This window comes from Triturus cristatus, chromosome 4_1, assembly GCF_964204655.1.
Source record: "Triturus cristatus chromosome 4_1, aTriCri1.1, whole genome shotgun sequence".
Classification (NCBI taxonomy): Eukaryota; Metazoa; Chordata; class Amphibia; order Caudata; family Salamandridae; genus Triturus; species Triturus cristatus.
The window spans coordinates 1,145,569,055-1,145,589,374 of NC_140585.1; the positions used below are offsets into that span (position 1 = coordinate 1,145,569,055).

The 20,320-nt window shown below is 46.6% G+C and overlaps 1 protein-coding gene across 1 annotated transcript in view; it reads left to right on the forward strand.

Moving 5' to 3' along the window:
* Positions 1 to 14,601: 14,601 nt before the first annotated feature.
* The window catches only part of COLGALT1 (collagen beta(1-O)galactosyltransferase 1), an 88,879-nt gene continuing 83,160 nt past the window's right edge, over positions 14,602 to 20,320 (forward strand). Inside the window, exon 1 of the mRNA XM_085654276.1 lies at positions 14,602 to 15,017. Within this exon, the coding sequence (XP_085510402.1) occupies positions 14,815 to 15,017 (203 nt within the window). The 5' untranslated portion in view covers positions 14,602 to 14,814. The remainder of the gene's footprint in view (positions 15,018 to 20,320) is intronic.

The following is a 20,320-nucleotide window of genomic DNA, read 5'->3' on the forward strand; positions in this document are numbered from 1 at the left end:
AGTTCTGGAATCTGCGTGAATCCACAAATTTCCACCCACCCCGCGTTCCCCAAAGTCTTACGAGACAAATGGTACCTCACTTGTGCGGGTCAGCCTAGTGCCCCCGACACGAAACGGCGAAAAAACGCAAAGTGGTCACACCTCAATTTCGCAGTGAAAAATGACCCTTTTTTGGCAAAGTGCCTAGCTGCAGTTTTTGAACCCTAGCTCTGAGGGCACCTTTGGAAACCTAGCAAACCTATACATTTTTAAAAACTAGACACCCAGGGGAATTCATGATGGGGTGACTTGACTGCCTCCCACCAGGGTCTGTTACCCAGAATCCCTTGCAGACCTAAAGAATTGTCAAACAAAACACATTTTCCACACATTTCTGTGGTGGAAAGTCCTGGAATCTGCGTGGATCCACAAATTTCCACCTACCCCGTGTTCCCCAAACTCTTACGAGAAAAAGGATACCTCACTTGTGGGGGTCGGCCTAGTGCCCGCGACAGGAAACGGCGCAAAACACAACGTGGTCACACCTCAATTTCGCAATGAAAAATGACCCTTTTTTTGGCAAAGTGCCTAGCTGTAGTTTTTGAACCCTAGCTCTGTGGGTACCTTGGGAAACCTAGCAAACCTATACATTTTTGAAAACTAGACACCCAGGGGAATTCAGGATGGGGTGACTTGACTGCCTCCCACCAGGGTCTGTTACCCAGAATCCCTTGCAAACCTAAAACAATTGTCCAAACAAAACACATTTTCCCCACATTTCTGTGGTGGAAAGTTCTGGAATCTACATGGATACACAAATGTCCACCTACCCCGCGTTCCACAAAGTCTTACGAGAAAAATGGTACCTCACTTGTGCGGGTCGGCCAAGTGCCCGCAACAGGAAACGGCGCAAAACGCAACGTGGTCACACCTCAATTTCGCAGTGAAAAATGACCCTTTTTTGGCAAATTGCCTAGCTGTAGTTTTTGAACCATAGGTCTGCCAGGACCTAGGGAAACCTAGCAAACCTATACATTTTTAAAAACTAGACACCCAGGGGAACTCAGGATGGGGTGACTTGACTGCCTCCCACCAGGGTCTGTTACCCAGAATCCCTTGCAAACCTAAAAAATTATCCCAAAAAACAAATTTTCCCCACATTTCTGTGGTGAAAAGTTCTGGAACCTGCGTGGATCCACAAATTTCCACCTACACCGCGTTCCCAAAGTCTTACGAGAAAAATGGTACCTCACTTGTGCAGGTCGGCCTAGTGTCCGCAACAGGAAATGGCGCAAAACACAACGTGGTCACACCTCAATTTCGCTGTGAAAAATGAACCTTTTTTGGCAAAGTGCCTAGCTGTAGTTTCTGAACCCTTGGTCTGCGGGCACCTTGGGAAACCTAGCAAACCTATACATTTTTGAAAACTAGACACCCAGGGGAATTCAGGATGGGGTGACTTGATTGCCTCCCACCAGGGTCTGTTACCCAGAATCCCTTGCAAACCTAAAGAATTGTAAAAAAAAAAACACATTTCCCCCACATTTCTGTGGTGGAAAGTGCTGGAATCTGCGTGGATCTACAAATTTCCACCTACCCCGCGTTCCCCTAAGTCTTACGAGAAAAATGGTACCTCACTTGTGCGGGTCGGCCTAGTGCCCACGACAGGAAACGGTGTAAAACGCAAAGTGGTCACACCTCAATTTCGCAGTGAAAAATGACCCTTTTTTGGCAAAGTGCCTAGCTGCAGTTTTTGAATCCTAGCTCTGCGGGCACCTTTGGAAACCTAGCAAACCTATACATTTTTAAAAACTAGACACCCAGGGGAATCCAGGATGGGGTGACTTGACTGCCTCCCACCAGGGTCTGTTACCCAGAATCCCTTGCAAACCTAACAAATTGTCAAACCAAACAAATTTTCCCCACATTTCTGTGGTGGAAAATTCCAGAATCTGCGTGGATCCACAAATTTCCACCCACCCCGCGTTCCCCAAAGTCTTACGAGAAAAATGGTACCTCACATGTGCGGGTCGGCCTAGTGCTCGCAACAGGAAGCGGCACAAAACACAACGTGGTCACACCTCAATTTCGCAGTGAAAAATGACCCTTTTTTGGCAAAGTGCCTAGCTGTAGTTTGTGAACCCTAGCTCTGCCGGCACCTAGGGAAACCTTCCAAACTCATGCATTTCTGAAAACTAGACACCCATGGGTTTCCTGGGAGGTATGGCTTGCGTGGATCCCCCAACGTTTCCTTACCCAGAATCCCCTGCAAACCTCAATTTTAGCTGAAAAAGAATCACCTTTTTCACACATTTTTGTGTGGGAAAGTTGTGGCATCATCGGGCTCACCCAAATTTACCACCACCCAGCGTTCCCCCAGGTCTCCCGGTAAAAATGGTGTCTCACTTGTGTGGGAGGCCCAAGTATCCGCGACAGGCAAAGGCCCAAAACGTAGTGAGGCGACATCAAAATGTCCTATCTCAAAACCACCTGGTTTTGCAAGGGGGGTCACCTGGGTTTTTGGCCCGGTGCTCGGCGGCCATCTAGGGAAACATACCAAACCCATACATTTCTGAAAACTAAACACACGGGGGCTTCCAGGGAGGTATGGCTTGCGTGGATACCCCAATGTTTCCTTACCCAGAATCCCCTGCAAACCTCAATTTTAGCTGACAAAATCACTTCATTCACACATTTTTGTGTGGGAAGGTTGTGGCATCATCGGGCTCACACAAATTTACCACCACCCAGCGTTCCCCCAGGTCTCCCTGAAAAATTGGTGTCTCACTTGTGTGGGAGGCGCAAGTACGCGCGACAGGCAAGGGCCCAAAACGTAGTGAGGCGACATCAAAATTGCCTATCTCAAAACCACCTTGTTTTGCACGGGAGGTCACCTGGGTTTTTCGCCCTTGCCTGTCGCGGGTACTTGGGCCTCCCACACAAGTGAGGCACCATTTTTACCGGGAGACCCGGGGGACCGCTGGGTGGTGGGAAATTTGAGTGCGCCCGATGATGCCACAACTTTCCCACACAAAAATGTGTAAAAAAGTGATTTGTTCAGCTAAAATTGAGGTTTGCAGGGGATTCTGGGTAAGGAAACGTTGGGGGATCCATGCAAGCCATACCTCCCTGGAAGCCCCCAGGTGTCCAGTTTTCAGAAATGTGTGGGTTTGGTAGGTTTCCCTAGATGGCCGCCGAGCACCGCGCCAAAAACCCAGGTGACCCCCCTTGCAAAACCAGGTGGTTTTGATATAGGCAAATTTGATGTCACTTCACTACGTTTTGGGCCCTTGTCTGTTGCGGGTACTTGAGCCTCCCACACAAGTGAGGCACCATTTTTACCAGGAGACCCGGGGGACCGCTGGGTGGTGGGAAATTTGAGTGCGCCCGATGATACCACAACTTTCCCACACAAAAATGTGTGAAAAAAGTGATTTGTTCAGCTAAAATTGAGGTTTGCAGGGGATTCTGGGTAAGGAAACGTTGGGGGATCCACGCAAGCCATACTTCCCTGGAAGCCCCTGGGTATCTAGTTTTTAGAAATGTGTGGGTTTGGTAGGTTTCCCTAGATGGCCGCCGAGCACGGGGCCAAAAACCCAGGTGACCCCCCTTGCAAAACCAGGTGGTTTTGAGATAGGCAATTTTGATGTCGCCTCACTACGTTTTGGGCCCTTGCCTGTCGTGGGTACTTGGGCCTCCCACACAAGTGAGGCACCATTTTTACCAGGAGAACCGGGGGACCGCTGGGTGGTGGGAAATTTGAGTGAGCCTGGTGATGCCACAACTTTCCCACACAAAAATATGTGAAAAAAGTGATTTTTTCAGCTAAAATTGAGGTTTGCAGGGGATTCTGGGTAAGGAAACGTTGGGGGATCCTCGTAAGCCATACCTCCCTGGAAGACCCAGGGTGTCTAGTTTTCAGAAATGTGTGGTTTTGGTAGGTTTCCCTAGATGGCCGCCGAGCACGGGGCCAAAAACCCAGGTGACCCCCCCTTGCAAAACCAGGTGGTTTTGAGATAGGCAATTTTGATGTCGCCTCGCTACGTTTTGGACCCTTGCCTGTCGCGGGTACTTGGGCCTCCCACACAAGTGAGGCACCATTTTTGCCGGGAGACCTGGGGGAATGCTGGGTGGTGGGAAATGTGTGTGAGCCCGGTGATGCCACAACTTTCCCACACAAAAATGTGTGAAAAAAGTGATGTTATAAGCTAAAATTGAGGTTTGCAAGGGATTCTAGGTACGGAAACGTTGGGGGATCCACGCAAGCCATACCTCCCTGGAAGCCCCCGGGTGTCTAGTTTTCAGAAATGTGTGGGTTTGGTAGGTTTCCCTAGATGACCGCCGAGCACGGGGCCAAAAACCCAGGTGACCCCCCTTGCAAGACCAGGTGGTTTTGAGATAGGCAATTTTGATGTCGCCTCACTACGTTTTGGTTGCTTGCCTGTCGCGGGTACATGGGCCTCCTACACAAGTGAGGCACCATTTTTATCGGGAGACCTGGAGGAATGCTGGGTGGTAGACAATTTGAGTGAGCCCGGTGATGCCACAACTTTCCCACACAAAAATGTGGAAAAAAGTGATTTTTTCAACTAAAAATGAGGTTTGCAGAGGATTCTGGGTAAGGAAACGCTGGGGATCCACACAAGCCATACCTCCCTGGAAGCCCCCAGTGTCTACTTTTCAAAAAAGTGTGGGTTTGGTAGGTTTCCCTGGATGGCCGCCGAGCACAGGGTCAAAAACACAGTTGACCCCTCCTTGCAAAACCAGATCGTTTTGACATAATTAGTTGTTTGTTTCTACAGCGTGAGAATTTCGGCACAATATTGCAAGGAAAATGTGATAGACATTTTGAGGTTTGCAGGACATTGTGGATAAAATAACTTTTCAAAATTCACAAGAGAGACATTACCATGAACTCCCATGGGTTTACGACAATATCTACAGTTGGTGGGTTATTCTTACATGGAACGTACACCTTGGCAGAGAAACTAAAAAGACAAAGATTCCTGCACAGCCATCTATTCCTCAAACACACACACATACTGGTTGGATTTGACACGAGGGCGAGTGATGGTTCAGTATATTAAATTTTATTAACAAGAGATTTCACAAAAATGAAATGCACTGTCAATAATTAAATAGACAAAAAACTGAACCACTGACTCGCAGCTCGTGAGCTGTAAAGCCACGGCAAGGCACCAACCGCTTTACAGGCCATTCACACACCTTTCATACGTGATACACACAAGACCATTCACACCACCAGGCACAAAAACAACACATTACAACATTCCCAAAAAGGGACAAGGTACACCCTGCTTCAGAAAGACAAATATTACTGCACAGCCATCTAATCCTCAAGCACACACACATACTGTTTGGATTTGGCATGAGGGTGAGTGATGGTTCAGTATATACAATTGTATAAGCAAGTGATTTCACAAAAATTAAATGCACTGTTAATAATTGAAAGGGCGAGAAACTGAACCACTGACTCACAGCTCGTGAGCTGTAAAGCCACGACAAGGCACCAACCTCTTTACAGGCCATTCATACACCTTTCATACGTGTGACACATACAAAACCATTCACATCGCCAGCCACGGGCCCATCACATTACAACACTCACACCAGCAGACAGCGCCATTCAAGAGCCCATCACTTTCACACGCCCACATTCCTAACACAGCAACCACTCAGCTAGCAGTGTGTGTAGTGACCAGCAGCAAGTCACTACTCACACACCGCCAGCCGAGCACCAGTCCACACACTCCGCTAGCCGAGCACCAGTCCATGCACACCGCTAGCCAAACACCAGTCCACGCACACCGCCAGCCAAGCGCCAGTCCAGGCACACCGACAGCCAATCGCCAATCTACGCACACCGCCAGCCAATCGCCAATCCATGCACACCGCCAGCCAATCGCCAGTCCACGCACACCGCCAGTCAAGCACCAGTCCAGGCACACCACCAGCCAAGCACCAGTCCACGCACACCGCCAGCCAAGCACCAGTCCATGCACACCGCCAGCCAAGCGCCAGTCCACGCACACCGCCAGCCAAGCGCCAGTCCATGCACACCACCAGCGAAAGCACCAGCCTACACACACCGCCATCACATTTAGGATTTTTTTTAGACAAAAATAAAAACACAACCAAATTGCAAATAGATACAAATCTACTAACACAAAATCTGAAACTAAATACATTGCACTAATGCCAACCTTGAAACAGAATCAAATCTTTTAAAGAATACAGACCAGGCAGTTGACTTTACCACTCATGGATGCTCCCGAAAATTATTTTGCGTGTGGTACGCTCTAAAACAAGCAGGGACACACAGCCCAGGGTTAGAAGGACACTCGGGGGCAGTACATACGAGTCTCCTTCCTCGTACCTCTTCGCCAACAGACTCTACATCTCCTAGTGGGAAAGTCTTTTGAGGATGTGGGAGGAATGAAATCAGGAAAGTGGAGATCTTTCAGTCGAGCCACATCCTCCACCACTCCAACTCTAGGAATACTTGCCTGTTCCACAACAACAAGGCTGCCTATCACAGATTGCTGAAACTGAACAAAAGTCAACTTTGATGCAGGAGAACACTCCTTGAATACAACAAAAGCATTGAAAGTTGCTAAATTAAAGAGATGGATGGCCAACTTCTTATACCAAACGTAAGCCTTACGAATAGCAGTGTAAGGTTCCAACCTCTGATCTACTCTATCAACTCCACCCATGTGCTTATTGTAGTCTAAAATGCACACAGGTTTGCGCACTTCAGAAATCTGACCCCAAACAGCCACAGGTGAAGTACTCTCATCATGGATGGTAGTCAGCATGTACATATCCCTCCTGTCCACAAATTTCACAGCTAGTAGTTCATCACTACGCAAGGAACTGCACTGTCCCCTCTGAAGTTTTCTGCAAACAAGCTCTTTTGGATAACCTTTACGGTTGGAGCGGATTGTGCCACAAGCAAAAGTGTCCACTTTGAACAATTCCTTAAACAATTGCACAGCAGTGTAGAAGTTATCAAGGTACAAATGGTGGCCTCGGTTAAACAGTCCTCTAGCAATATCCCACACAATTTTCTCAGAAACTCCAAAAGTGGATGGACAACCAGGGGGGTCAATAGTGGAATCCCTATCAGTGTACACACGGAAATTAAAAACATATCCTGCCCTACTCTCAGACAACATATACAGCTTAATTCCATAGCGTGCCCTCTTGCTAGGGATGTACTGCCTAAAAACCAAACGGCCCTTGAACAAGACCAAAGACTCATCAATAGATATTTCTTTCCCTGGAGTATAGATCTCTGAAAAACGATCTACAAAGTGATCAAGAACAGGCCGAATCTTAAAAAGACGGTCACAGTCAGGGTGATCTTGTGGCAACGCCCAAGAATTATCAACAAAATGCAGCATCCGTAGCAAAAGTAAATACCGATCACGAGTCATAACTGCAGGAAATATGGCCGTTGCCATCAAGGGACTGGTAGACCAATATGAAGCCATGGACGGCTTCCTTATCAAACCCATAAATAAAGTCAAACCCAAAAACTTCTTCATCTCTTCCAAATTTGTGGGAGTCCACCGGGTAGCTCTAGAGTGGGGCCTAAGTTTGTCACTGTTGTCCCTCAAAAACTGTTCAGCATACAAATTAGTCTGCTCAACAATCTCACCCAAAAATACATCATCCATAAACAACTGAAAAAACTGTATAGGCAAAAAATGTTCACAATCCACTCTACACCCTGCATCACCACTAAAGGCAGGCAACACCAGCTGCACCATGTTTGGATCAACCCAGAGTCCAGCACTTCCAGTAGGAAGCCATGCAGCCTCAGGCTGCAATCCAGATGCCTCTTGCACCATCGGCACAGCAGTACCCTCCTCTAAAACAGGCACTGCATCCGCACTGAGAGTAGCTTCATCTGCACTGAGAGTACCTTCATTATCCGATGATTCCATGTGGAGAGAAAACTCACTGCCTGAATCTTCCCCTCCCTCCTCTCCCTCAGACGCACTGTCAGTCTCATAATCCTGCTCAGAGGAGGATTCAAGAAGCATACCAACCACCTGCTGAGCAGTCATTCTACGGCTAGCCATACTGCTTACTAATAAAAGTAACTTGTCAAACAAGTCAACAACAACAAACACTTTGTAAAATAAGTAATAAACAAAATGCACCTTTATCAGAAATACCTATATACTCCAAAACGATACCACTCACTTGCCAGAAGCAGATAAATTCACCACCAACTACTCTGCACAGACACAGTATGGATCAACAATATCCCACTAAGAAAGAAAGAGAAAAGAAAATTACACATAAGACAATGCAAAACACATCGCAAAGAATGTCATGCACAAAACACTAACTAAATAAGCTGCCATTATGAAACCACTTACAAATAAAATTCATTCATACATGACAAAAATACTAATTTGGAGTATATACAACAAAAATGTTTTTCTTACCAAAAAAATGCAACTACGCAAAACTGCAGAACACCACTGTCGAAATCGCGAACAGGAATCAAAAGCTTTACACTAGAATAAAAAGGAGAAAAAAACATTACAATCACATATGAAAATAATGCACCAGTCCACACACAATCCACCAGTCAAGCTAAGGGGTAGGTAGGCCTAAGAGTATAAATAAAATATTCACCCCTGTAAAAGGGGAGCAACCCTTGCCCTTGAGGCCATTCCCAAACACAAAAATTAAAAAAAATAAAACAGGTGGCTAGTGGCTTCTGCCCCCCTTGAGGGCAGATGGGCCTAAAAACATACTGCTATTCTGCCACCCAAAGAGGGCACAAATGACCACAATCATCCTCCCATAAAAGGGAGTGACCCTTGTCCAAGGGGCCGCTCAACAACATTAAAAAAAACGGGTGGCCTAGTGGCCCTCCAAAAAAACAAATCAGCCGATCTGCCCCTCAGGGTGGCAGAAACGGCCAAATTAATGCTCACCAAATGGGAGCAACCCTTGCTCAAGGGGCCACGCCCCACAAAAAAATCCCTGGTGGTCTAGTGGGCCCAATTTTAAAAACAAAAATGGCCAACTGGCCCCCTGCGGGGCAGACACAGCCACAAGGATTGACCCCAAAGGAAAGTGACGCTTGTCCAAGGGGTCACTCTCCACAAATAACTCCCTGGTGGCCTAGTGGGCCCTACATTAAACAAGCATTTGCAATGCAATCAGTCTCGCCTTTGGGACCTTATATGTACTTAGCTATGCAGCACATTAGCCTGCGCCCTGAAACATTTGCTGTTCTTTGGCATGGAGGGAAAGTAAGCACCAAACTGCGTGACACGCCAAGTATTGGAACACACAGGGAGAAATATTGTCTTTCAGCTGGAAATGGTATAGTCCAATGCTCTGTTTTTAATAGAAAATCTGGGCCTTCGGTGGTCATATCACTGACAATACAAGATTTAAAAAAAATATTATTGTCTATGGGTACTCGTGGAAGACAATTTCTATGGACTGAAAACTAGAGAATGCTGAAGAGATTCTGGCATTTTACTGACCTCTGCTGGTCGTTTTCTATCAAAAAAGTTAAATAGAGTCAGTTGATCAGAAAGAAAAGTCCCTAAGCCGAAGCAGACAAGTCCTAGGGCTGATCTCCAAAGCACACAAACCATAAAAACATATAAGTAAATACTAAAGAATATACAAGAGGTCTCAAATGCTCAACCTAAAAATGGCGAAATCTGCCCCCCCCCCCCATGGGGGCAGACAGCCAAAATCATAAGCCCCCAAAGGGGAGTGACCCTTGCCCACGGGGCCACTTCCCACTAAACTATCCCTGGTGGTCCAGTGGGCATTTTTTTTTTTATAAAGAAAATCACAAAGCCTAAAACATAGCCCCCATAAGGGGAGTGACCCTTGCCTAAGGATCCGCTCCCCAAAACAAAACCTAACATCATAGGCATACTAAAATGGCCCCCAAAGGGGAGTGACCCTTGCCCAAGGGGCCACTCCCCAGTACATTTATTACATTGGCCCAGTGGGCCGATTTTCTTTAATAAAATTAAAACTGCCCCCCCCCCAGGGGGCAGACAAAGCCAAAATGTATGCCCCAAAAAGGGGAGTGACCCTTGCCCAAGGGGCCACTCCCCACTACATTTATTCAATTGGCCCAGTGAGCCGAATACATTTTTTTAAATGTAAATCTGCCCACCCCCCCAGGGGGGCAAACAAAGAAAAAATGTAGGCCCCAAAAGGGGAGCGACCCTTGCCTAAGGGGTCGCTCCCCAAAACAAAAACCAACATGGTGGGCTTCCTAAAATGCCCCCCAAAGGGAAGTGACCCTTGCCCAAGGGGCCACTTCCCTGCACATTGGAAAGTGGGCCTATTTTGGGGCAAAAAAATACATTCTGCTCCCCCCCAGGGTGGCAACCGAAGCCAATACATATGCCCCCAACAGGGGGAGCGACCCTTGCCCAAGGGGCCGCTTCCACAACCAACACACACTGCCCAAATTAAAAAAAAAAAAAATCCCTGGCGCTAGTGGGCATTCCTGCTGCACGACTGCACGATCGTGCAGCAGTAATGCACAAAAGAGGCATCGAGGGAAAGGACAACCCTTTCCTTTCCCTCGATGTCTCTTCCGTTTAAAACTCCCCCTCCCCAGCCCCAAAACTAACCTCTTAGATCACCGACGCACAGGAAGCAAATGGCTCCCTGCGCGTCGGTGATCCAAGGGAACCCTCAATGACATCAGCGCGCCTCGCGCGCTGACGTCATTGATGACGCGAGGGGGGTGCGGGGGGAGGCAGGGGAAGGTCTTCCCCTGCCTTCCCCAGGAAAAAAACCCGATCGGCCGCCCATGGGGGGAGCGCCAGTGCTTCCCCCGTGGGTGGGTGTCATGACGAGCTGGGCTCGTCATGAGCACACGGGGACTGTGTGCCATGACGAGCCCAGCTCGTCATGAGCACCGAAGGGGTTAAATCAACATAAGGGTTGTTTGGACTGGTACAGGGTGCCCACTATAATTAGTGGACAGCATATACCAGGCCAACTTCTCACAAATGCAGGTAATTTACAGCATTACCGCACAAGCAGAAAATTAGCCACCATATTTAAATTGAGCTGCATCATGTCTGTTAGAGCCTTGTTGTCGGGATGCTAGTTTCTCTCAAAAGGAAGAATGCAAACGGGAAAAAAAGGCAGCATCGAGGACACCGTGAGGCACTATAAACCAAGCATGCTGATATCTCTGAATGCATGATTACCTGAGGTGCTCACAGTGATGCTGTGTAAAAGTACCAAATGCGTTACTCTAACCTGAGATGCGTGGCACTTGGCAGGGCTAATCTACAAACCTTGGATTTCTTTAGAATACCCAGAAAGTTGGAAAAGAAGCAAAGTTGGGGTGGATACATTTTGGGAGGAAAAGTTATAAAGGTTTACATGCAGAGGTTAGCACCTGGGAGGAAAAACCTTGCAGCCAAAATGTTAATGTAGAATAGCTATTTAGTGTATAGGCTGACCAACCGTCTGTAAATTTCACGGACTGTCCGTTATTTGGACCTCTGGTCCGTTGTCCGTGAGGATCCCTTTTACGGACGTCTTTTATCCGTAATTTTGGGCATTGCAGGGAGCAGCACTGCTTCCCTGCGAGAAGCCTTGGCCCCCTGATGGGGCCACCTCGCACTCCTCCTCGAGCACAAGAGCCTCGCACTCCTCCTCGAGCACAAGAGCCTCGCACTCGTCCTCGAGCACAGGAGCAGCTCCAACCGGCCCATTCTCATTCTGTATGCGACTGATGATTGCCACATACAGAATGACAATGGGCCAGTGTGATCTGCAAAGCATGTGGTGGCCTCCTCCTACCTCAGTGTACAGCACGGCATTCTGTTAGGTGGAAAAGGTAAAACGCCCATACTGCAACGTGAGAATACAGCTTATATAAAGAAGCCTGTGAAACAAGTAAAAAAGAACGGGTTATAGTTCTTTCACTGTCTCATCATTTTAGAACTGACGCAATTTTAATATTATATTCAACAAAGCCATGGTTGCTGCTTTTTTATATTAAGCAACTAACAACCATTGCCAAAGTCAATAGTCCTGGCTTGTTGTTGGTGTAATGATACTTGCTGTATTATATATCTGGATGCAATGACAGAAACAACATGATACCAGTCGGGTGGAACACTATGCTAAGCATATATTTTTAGCCTAGGTGTTTTAAGCAACGCCCTTAATTACATCGAACACCCACCTTTGAAGAGACTCCCCCAGTTTTTTTACCCCACTTAAGGCCCTGGAAACCACACCATGTCACAGTCACCTCATGTCCTGGCACTGTGCCTCATGCATGACTCATGACTTCTACGTTTTCAGATTGCCTATCTGCTGGGGCATAATGAACCCTCCCCCATCCCACCCCTTGCTTTAGGAACTACAGCGAGGTGATGTTCTTGATGGGCCTCTTCTGTCTGCAACTCTGCAGACAAAGGCTCAGCTCATAATGTGAAGAGGTGGGTGAGTATATAAGTGAAGGAATGTGTGAATGGCTGGATGGATTAGTGAAAGGATTAATGAAAGGGTGAATGGGTAGATAATGAAAGAAAGAATGGATGAATGAGTGAGTGAGTGAGTTCAAGGATGGATGAGAGAAAAGGTAAATAGATGGCTGCATGGGTGGAAGGGTAGATGGATAGGTAAAAGGGTGGATGGGTGAGTGAGAGGATGGATGGATGAGTGAAAGGGTAGATGATGGGTGAGTGAATTAGTGGAAGGATGAGTGAAAGGATGGATGGATTCATGAATTGATAAGAGAAAGGATGAATTGATGGATGAGTGAAAGGGTAGATGTAAGGATGAATGAGTGAGTGAAAGGGGGTAGATGAACAAAAGGATGGATGGATGGGGAAGAAGTGAAAGGGTGGATGGATGAGAGAACGGATGGATGAGTGAAAGGATGGATGAGTAATAGGTTCAATGGATGGACGAGTAAATGGGTGGGTGGGTGGAAGGATGGAGGGATAGGTGAAAGGGGGATGGAGAGAGAAAGGGAGGATGAATGACTGGAAGGTTGAATGGGTGGAAGGATAAGTGACTGGGTGGATGGATGGGTAAGTGAAAGGATGGCTGAATGGGTGAAAGGGTAAATGGCTGGATGGGTGAGTGAATAGATGGATGGGTGGAAGAGTGGATGGATGAGTGTACGGGTGGATGGGGTGAAAGGGTGGATGGATGAATAATGGATGGATGAGTGAAAGGGTGGATGGCGGGATGGATGAGTGAAATGATGGATGGAAGGATACATGGTGACTAGGTTTTCAAATGGTTGAATATGTTTGGATATAGATGGGCACACAGATGGAAGGGCAGAACGAATGGTGAAAGACTGAATGATAGATAAAAGAATGATTAAACCTTGTAGCACCCATTATCTTTAGTAATATTTCCTATACATTGACTTTCATGTTTATATGAGTCATTGTCTCTATATGATGTGTGTGTGATGTAACACACTCTGACACCCTGCCCTACATACTTGGAATGAGTCGCATTATAAAATAAATTAAATACACATGAGAGACGGTCTATGAGAAGGAAGATGAGGGGCACAACTGGAGGGTGGTAGCAAGGCCGTACCGAGCATCTGGTGTTTCCCTGGGAGGCTGGTGGAGGGGGGGGGGGTGTTGCTACTGGTGGCTGGCACTTCAAAGTTCCTTGTATATAAAAGCGGCCCCACTTGTATTCAGGTGTGGTTCACCATTGTCTGGTGACTTGAATCGTCTAAGGTGGCAAGCTGTGGGCATACTGAAAAACCGTGAAGTGCGCGGTTGTCTCAACGTAATGTAAACTTATTTTGACTTGTACTTAAGTGGTTGTCTATTTACTTACTTTTATACTATTGCGCGACCTCTGACGTTTCTGTAAAACGTACCTTTTGTCCCGAAGTTTTGTCCTGAATTTTGACCTCCTGTCCTGAATTTGTGTCTTGAATTTTGACCCTTCGTCCTGAATTTTTACACTCACCATCCTGAATTTGCACCCATGCCAGTTGGTCACCCTATTAGTGTATAATAATCTGGATTATGTATTTCTCCCATTGGCTCCTATTTAAACAGAGACAGTTTTCAGGCAGGAGGTAGCCAAAATAAAGCCAATATTGGCTTTATAAACGGCAGTCCCCCGCCTGAATCGGTTATCTTCACATATATACGTGAATGCCATATTTATTAACTGTTTTGACAGTACTCATGCACTGTCAGTAGCAGTACCTCTCGCTCCCTCTCTGCAGTTTTTCTGTTACAAATTGATAAAATACATTCACATCGTACTGGTACTAGTTGAACTGTATCTATTTAATTAGTATTGTATTGAACAGATCAAAAAACGTGCCAACCAATTTCAGCAGTAGTCCTTCCTTTCTTTCCTAGATTCCCGTCGGCGGTCACTAATGCCCCTTAAAGGCGCCCAGTGCTGATGTGGTGTCCTGCCGGCTCTGCTCACCTCATCTTCCCTTTCATAGCTGTTATTGTCGGCCGTCAGTAAAAGGGGTTAAAGGCGCAAGGCTGCAGACTCTATGCTAGTCGGTACCTGCAGCACTCCTCGTGACGTCCCCTTTAATTCGCTGGTCTGCAGCTGTCGGAGGGCAGGGCAGGCTGGGCTGCCTGTAGTGTCAGTAGCGGCCCAGGCCGCGGGTAGCGAGGAATGCACGAAGCTTTCTGCCTCTTCGGTGGCTGCAGTAATCTGCCCGAGTAACGTGTTCCGGTGCTGGGACTCCTGCGTTTGTTGAACGGCTGCATCGCGCCCTCGTACCGTAGTGTGCCCTCCTGCGGGTCCCTGTGGACACCCACAGTCATGCCTCCATTGCCCGGCCTCCTGCTGCTCCTGTTCGGTGCCGCATCGGGGTACTTCCCCGAGGAGCGGTGGAGCCCCGAGTCCCCTCTGCGGGCTCCTCCTGTCATGATAGCTCTGCTCGCTCGTAACAGCGCTCACTCCCTGCCCTCGGCGCTGGGCTGCATCGAGAGGCTGCGGTACCCCAAGGACCGGCTGGCGATCTGGTAAGTCTATTCATTTTAGGACGGAATGGGAGGCCTCCATTCTGTACGGCAAACACCTAACACCGTAAGCAACTCCTTAAAATGATGTGCAATCCCTCGGAGGGTGCTATACCCAAAGGACTTGCTGGTTGCCTGGCAAGTTTAAACTCAAGATCTGGGGATGTGACACTTCTAGAGACTCCACTCACCCTTGAATTGCAAACTCTCAGCCCCAAAGAACCCAGTCATCTGTTTTACCCCCGCCTGTGGGTAGCATATTCGAGCCCCATCAGAGGCTGCAGTATTCCAAGGAAAGGCTGGCAGTCTGATGAATGAAGCTGTTGAAAAGGGCAGGGAGCATCCGTACCGAATGACCCACTTAACATAGTAACCCCCGACTGCTGCTCAGAGCTTTCAATGAAGAGCTGTAGTAGCCCATGGATGAGCTAGCATTCCATGGAGTATAGCACACGAGGCGGCGAGCGAGAAGACTAACCCCACGTACACGCATACTCCCAACATCTTCCATTCTATACTACAAGGGCCCCGACATGCAGGTCCCTCTGTAGGTGTGGCATAGAGCCACCAAGGGAAGCCTACCTTTAGTTTTTTGTTTGTTAATTTTATATTTATTTTTTTTACATCATTAACAATGTGGATTTACGCTCAATATTACATGTGCACAATGCTATAACCTTTGAAACAAACTTCCTATGACTTAAAAAAATGTATTTTCCTGGTTGTTAACTAGGCCTCAAGTTGGGACTAGAAGTCATCTTGTTCAAAATAGATGTCTTCTCCCTGCCCCTTTCACTGTTCATTATTTCTCTAGCACCAAGTCAAGCAGATTCATGTTCGTTTCTTTTCATTGACTTTGTTCTTTTTGCTCATGATGAAAACTTTCCAGAATGGTTGCAATACTGTTTCTTTTCCCAGGACTTTCTGCTAGCTCACTGTACCCTATTCATTCATAATAGTTTGCTGCTGTTCATGTGGCTAGTTTGTCTTGCTAACTCCAGATGGCATTAGAATAGAGTGGGCAGAATTAATATTCATGTAGTGGGATAGTGCTTAGCTGGTAAGGCAATATGTCATTTTCTAAATGCTCCGTGCTCTGATTGGATGAGTATAACACTTTTGATGACACTATGATGATTTTACAGTTTTAATGATTTAAAATGTGAAAATAGTATATATGAACCCTCAAGTTTTGGGCATGAGCCAGAAGACTTAACTGAACATTTTGATGCTGCCCACTGCCCTATTGATTTTTTGCTTGCTACTTGAGACTTCAAATCTTATTGATTGAGTTTTATATAGCGTGAACATGACCCGTATGGGTATATAAGTTCTGAACATCGAGGAGACAAACTGAAAGCATGTACATGTGGCCCTTTCGATGACCAAGGTGCTAAACAATAGGAGAAAGTAAACACACAGGAGTATGCATTTGTGATATAAAAGTAAATGTGAGAAACATGATGGATGTAGGATGGCATATGTAAAGTCTTGAATAATCTTACATGTAAGGTTACCAAGCGTTCATAATGCGGCCCGAATAGCTTGTATATGAGCGAGAGGGAGAAGGTCTGCAGGAGGTTGCATCTTCAATGGGGAAGGAATTTGGTCATTAGATTAACACTTCGTTTGAATAGGGCATGGGGGGGTTGACGGGGGGGGGGTTGATGCTGGTCTCAAGTGAGTTGTAGATTTTCTTTTTTGGGAATTTGAAGGGTATCAGTAGAAGGGAGTCTGTGCTTCTTAAGGATCTGTTCTCATGTGATGGGATGAGTTTCTTGGCAAGGTAAGTTGGGAATGTTATGATGAAGAGCTTTATGAGTTAAGCAGGCAATTCTTAGGCGTATCTTTGCCTCGTATGGTAGCCAGTTCAGAGTTTTGAGATCTGGAGTAATGTGATCACTTTCTTAGCATATGATAAGTCGGGCTGCTGCATTAAAAGTTGCCTTCAGAGGTGCCAGTTTTGCTTTAGGTATACCCACAAGGGTTGCACTACCATACTCTAGTTTGAAAATCACTAGCGCTTGAACTGCTGTCTTGAGATCAGCAGTTGGAATGAAAGGTTTGTTTCCTTAGAAACTGCAGTTGGCACCTCTTGTGGTGACACTAATGTGATCCTGCATGAAGAGGTGATTGCCCATGATTAGTCCCAGCGATTTGGCTGAGGTTATGCTGTGTGGGTACAGTTCAAGGCTGTTGGATCAGCGAGTCATTCTTTGATGTTCGAAGTGTGATTGGGAGGAGAGATAAGAAGGAATTCAGTTTTGAGGGCGTTCAGTTTGAGATGGTTATGTGTTAGCCTGTGTTGTGTTTTTGTGGGTGTGTTGTTCAAGATGCAGATGTCTTCTGGAGAGGCGATTGTTCGGTAGAGTTGCGAATCATCAGCATACACATGGTATGAGATGTTAGAGAGTTGGAGGATTTCAGTCAGAGGTTCCACAAGCAAGTTGAAGATGGTGGGGAGAGAGGAGCCTTAAGGGAAGTCAATCGTGAATGGAGTTTGGATGGATAGAGCGTGATTGTACTTAACTCTTTGAGTTATATTATGTATGAATGAGGAGAACCATTGTAACATGGTACCAGATAAGCTCATCCTGCGTTCAAGGTGGTTCAAAAGGTTCTCCTGTTTAACAGTGTCAAATGCAACTGGCAGATCTAGGAGGATTAAAAAGCAGTATTCATTTGGGTCCAGAATACTTAGGGCATCATCAACGATATGGAGTAGGGCAGTTTCGGTACTGTGACCCGACCTGAAACCAGATTGGTATTGGTCGAGGAGTTGTTCTTTAATGGCGGTGAGATGTGAATGTGCGTCTTGTCATCCTTTCCCATTGGGGAGTGTAATGCACCTTTTGATCTCCTCACCCTCTGTAGAAGATTACTTTGTACCTTTGTTTGCTTTAGGTCCTGATGAAATGCCACCAAATCGCTCCCCGACTAATTGAGGCATGAAACTTGTTGACTTTGATTATAGACTCCAGCACAATAGCAGGTCTATAGGTGACCAAAACTTCACTTGGATCACAGAGAGGGACCATTATATCCCACGTTCTCTGCCACATATTTTCTAAACTAAACATTGACACCACATTAAATATATTGGCACATATGGTCCATAGTTGATTTTAACCCACATATTTTCCAATCTTCACACATGTTTACTGGATTCACCTTTTTATGTCCAGTCTTTTTTTCTGGCAAATTACGAAAATATCGCTGGTAAAATGCCCACTCGCAGGGCCCGTCGGGCATTGCAGTGCCATCTAGTATTGGAGCAAAGCCCAATGATGAAGAATGTCACCCTATGGTGAGTGAGGGCATTTATTCCTAAGAGCGCTTGCTCCCAGTGACCTGTTAGGAGCTAGAGAAATTGTTTCTCTAGGATCACACATGGACCAGTATACTTTAGTTTTTTGTTTCATACATTAGCAGAGTGTATACTCTTTTTGATACATACCTTCAGGGGGGCCACATCATAGAGCCACAAATGGTCAGGAAAAGACAGGTGGTGGCCAAGAGCGCCATGCTAGAACATCGCCCCGCGCTATGGAATGATCAAAGAGGTGTCTCCAGTTACGGTCAAACTTCAGTGAGCGGAGCCTCCTGAGGAAATTGGTCAGATGGAGCATAAATCCCAGCGACAATGAGGTCATAATACACCTCCCAACGCCGTTGGGGACCTCCTGTGCCAGACCGTGTCTCGTCTCCTCAGTGAGCTGGCTCACAACCAGCCGAAGGCCTGGGGAAATGCCAGCTCAGCTGGGTCGCGATTTACTCTGTTGCCAAAGTCCTCCTCACCAGAGTCCTAGCCAGCGCAGTCGACAGGCTCCCCAATCAAGGGAGTAAGATCATATCGGGGTCGCTGGATGAGCTCGTCTGAGCAGTGAAGTAAAGTTGGAGTGGGATCCGATGGAGCGATATTAGTCACCAAAGAGTCCAGTAAATCAGCGGCCAGACTCTGAACAGGCGTCAATCAGATCGGGATGCGTTGAGCAGCCACCCATGAGGGGACCCTTCCCCTGAACTGTGTTCAATGGTTTGGACAAGGAGGAAGCCTGTTCGGGAGTCGCTCTCAACGAAAGCAGCATCCCCAGTGTAGGCTAATGTCCTTTCCAGTTTCCCGCGATGATGCTTGGGTGGGGAAGGGGGACTAAAAGCACATCAGGCACTCTAGATCAGCGGGATCTCCCTTGTAGCCGCTTGACGAGGAAGGACCTCTACGTGAGGTAGGAACAGCATGAAGCAAAAATAGCAAGGAAGTTTATAAATTTCATTTTTATTGCGGTTCAGTTTTATGTTCAGTCCCTGGTCAAATAAGAGTGGATGTCAGTTGAATATTGGGATATTCTCTGATGGTGATCTCGTCCCTCAAGAGCTTGTTATTGATGCTCCTTACATGACGACCATTTTGAAGTTGCAATAAAAAAAAATAATTCTGATTTAGCTCTATTCGCTGAGGTCCTTCCTGGCAATGACTTTATGCTTTTGCATTTATTTCTGTACTGCATCTTTTGAATTTTTGTAATAAATTATTTATATTTATTCTGTTGATCTAGAACTCGGTTACTGAGTGGGCGCTTACTTAATTGTATTTTTGATGTATTGGGAGGTGCCATACCTCGGGGACACATTGCCTTATAAAAACAAGCATTTGCAATGCAATAGGTCTCGCATTTCGCGAGTTTGAGCTATTGGCATTGTAAATGACAATTCCTTTTATTTATGTTTTGGTTTTTAAAACATAAATAAAAGACATTGTCATTTACAATGCCAATGGCTTAAACTCTCGTAAATGCGAGACCTATTGCATTGCAAATGCTTGTTTTCAAAGCTCCGCAAAGCTACCAAATGGGCCAAATGCGCTGGCGGCTTCTCGCCCCATGGAGCCCAGAGTGCTGCGAGAGTTTATTGCAACTACACGGGAGGTTGTCCCGATCAGAGATAAGGTGTGTGTAAGGGGGGGCATAGCTAAGGGGTGTTTACATGAGCTACTTAGGTCCCCTGCACGGTTTATAGTTTTGTGCTCCTGGTTAGGTTTCTACAGTATGCTCAGGTGAGAAGTGAGCGCATTGTATGTGCACAGTCTGTTGTAGCTGCACTTCAAGACGGAAGGGGCCACTGTCCACACCAAGCCCAAGAAACACAAGGACCGACCCGAGTATGTCTGCTCATAGCTCATAGAGGCGAGTTGTTCAGCCCCAAGCGCTAGAGAAGTAAAGCCACTCTTTTGCCATGCTTTCTTTATAGTTTGATTTTTTTTCCTCTGGAAGCCCAAAACTATTCTTCAATAAAACCAAACGAAAACG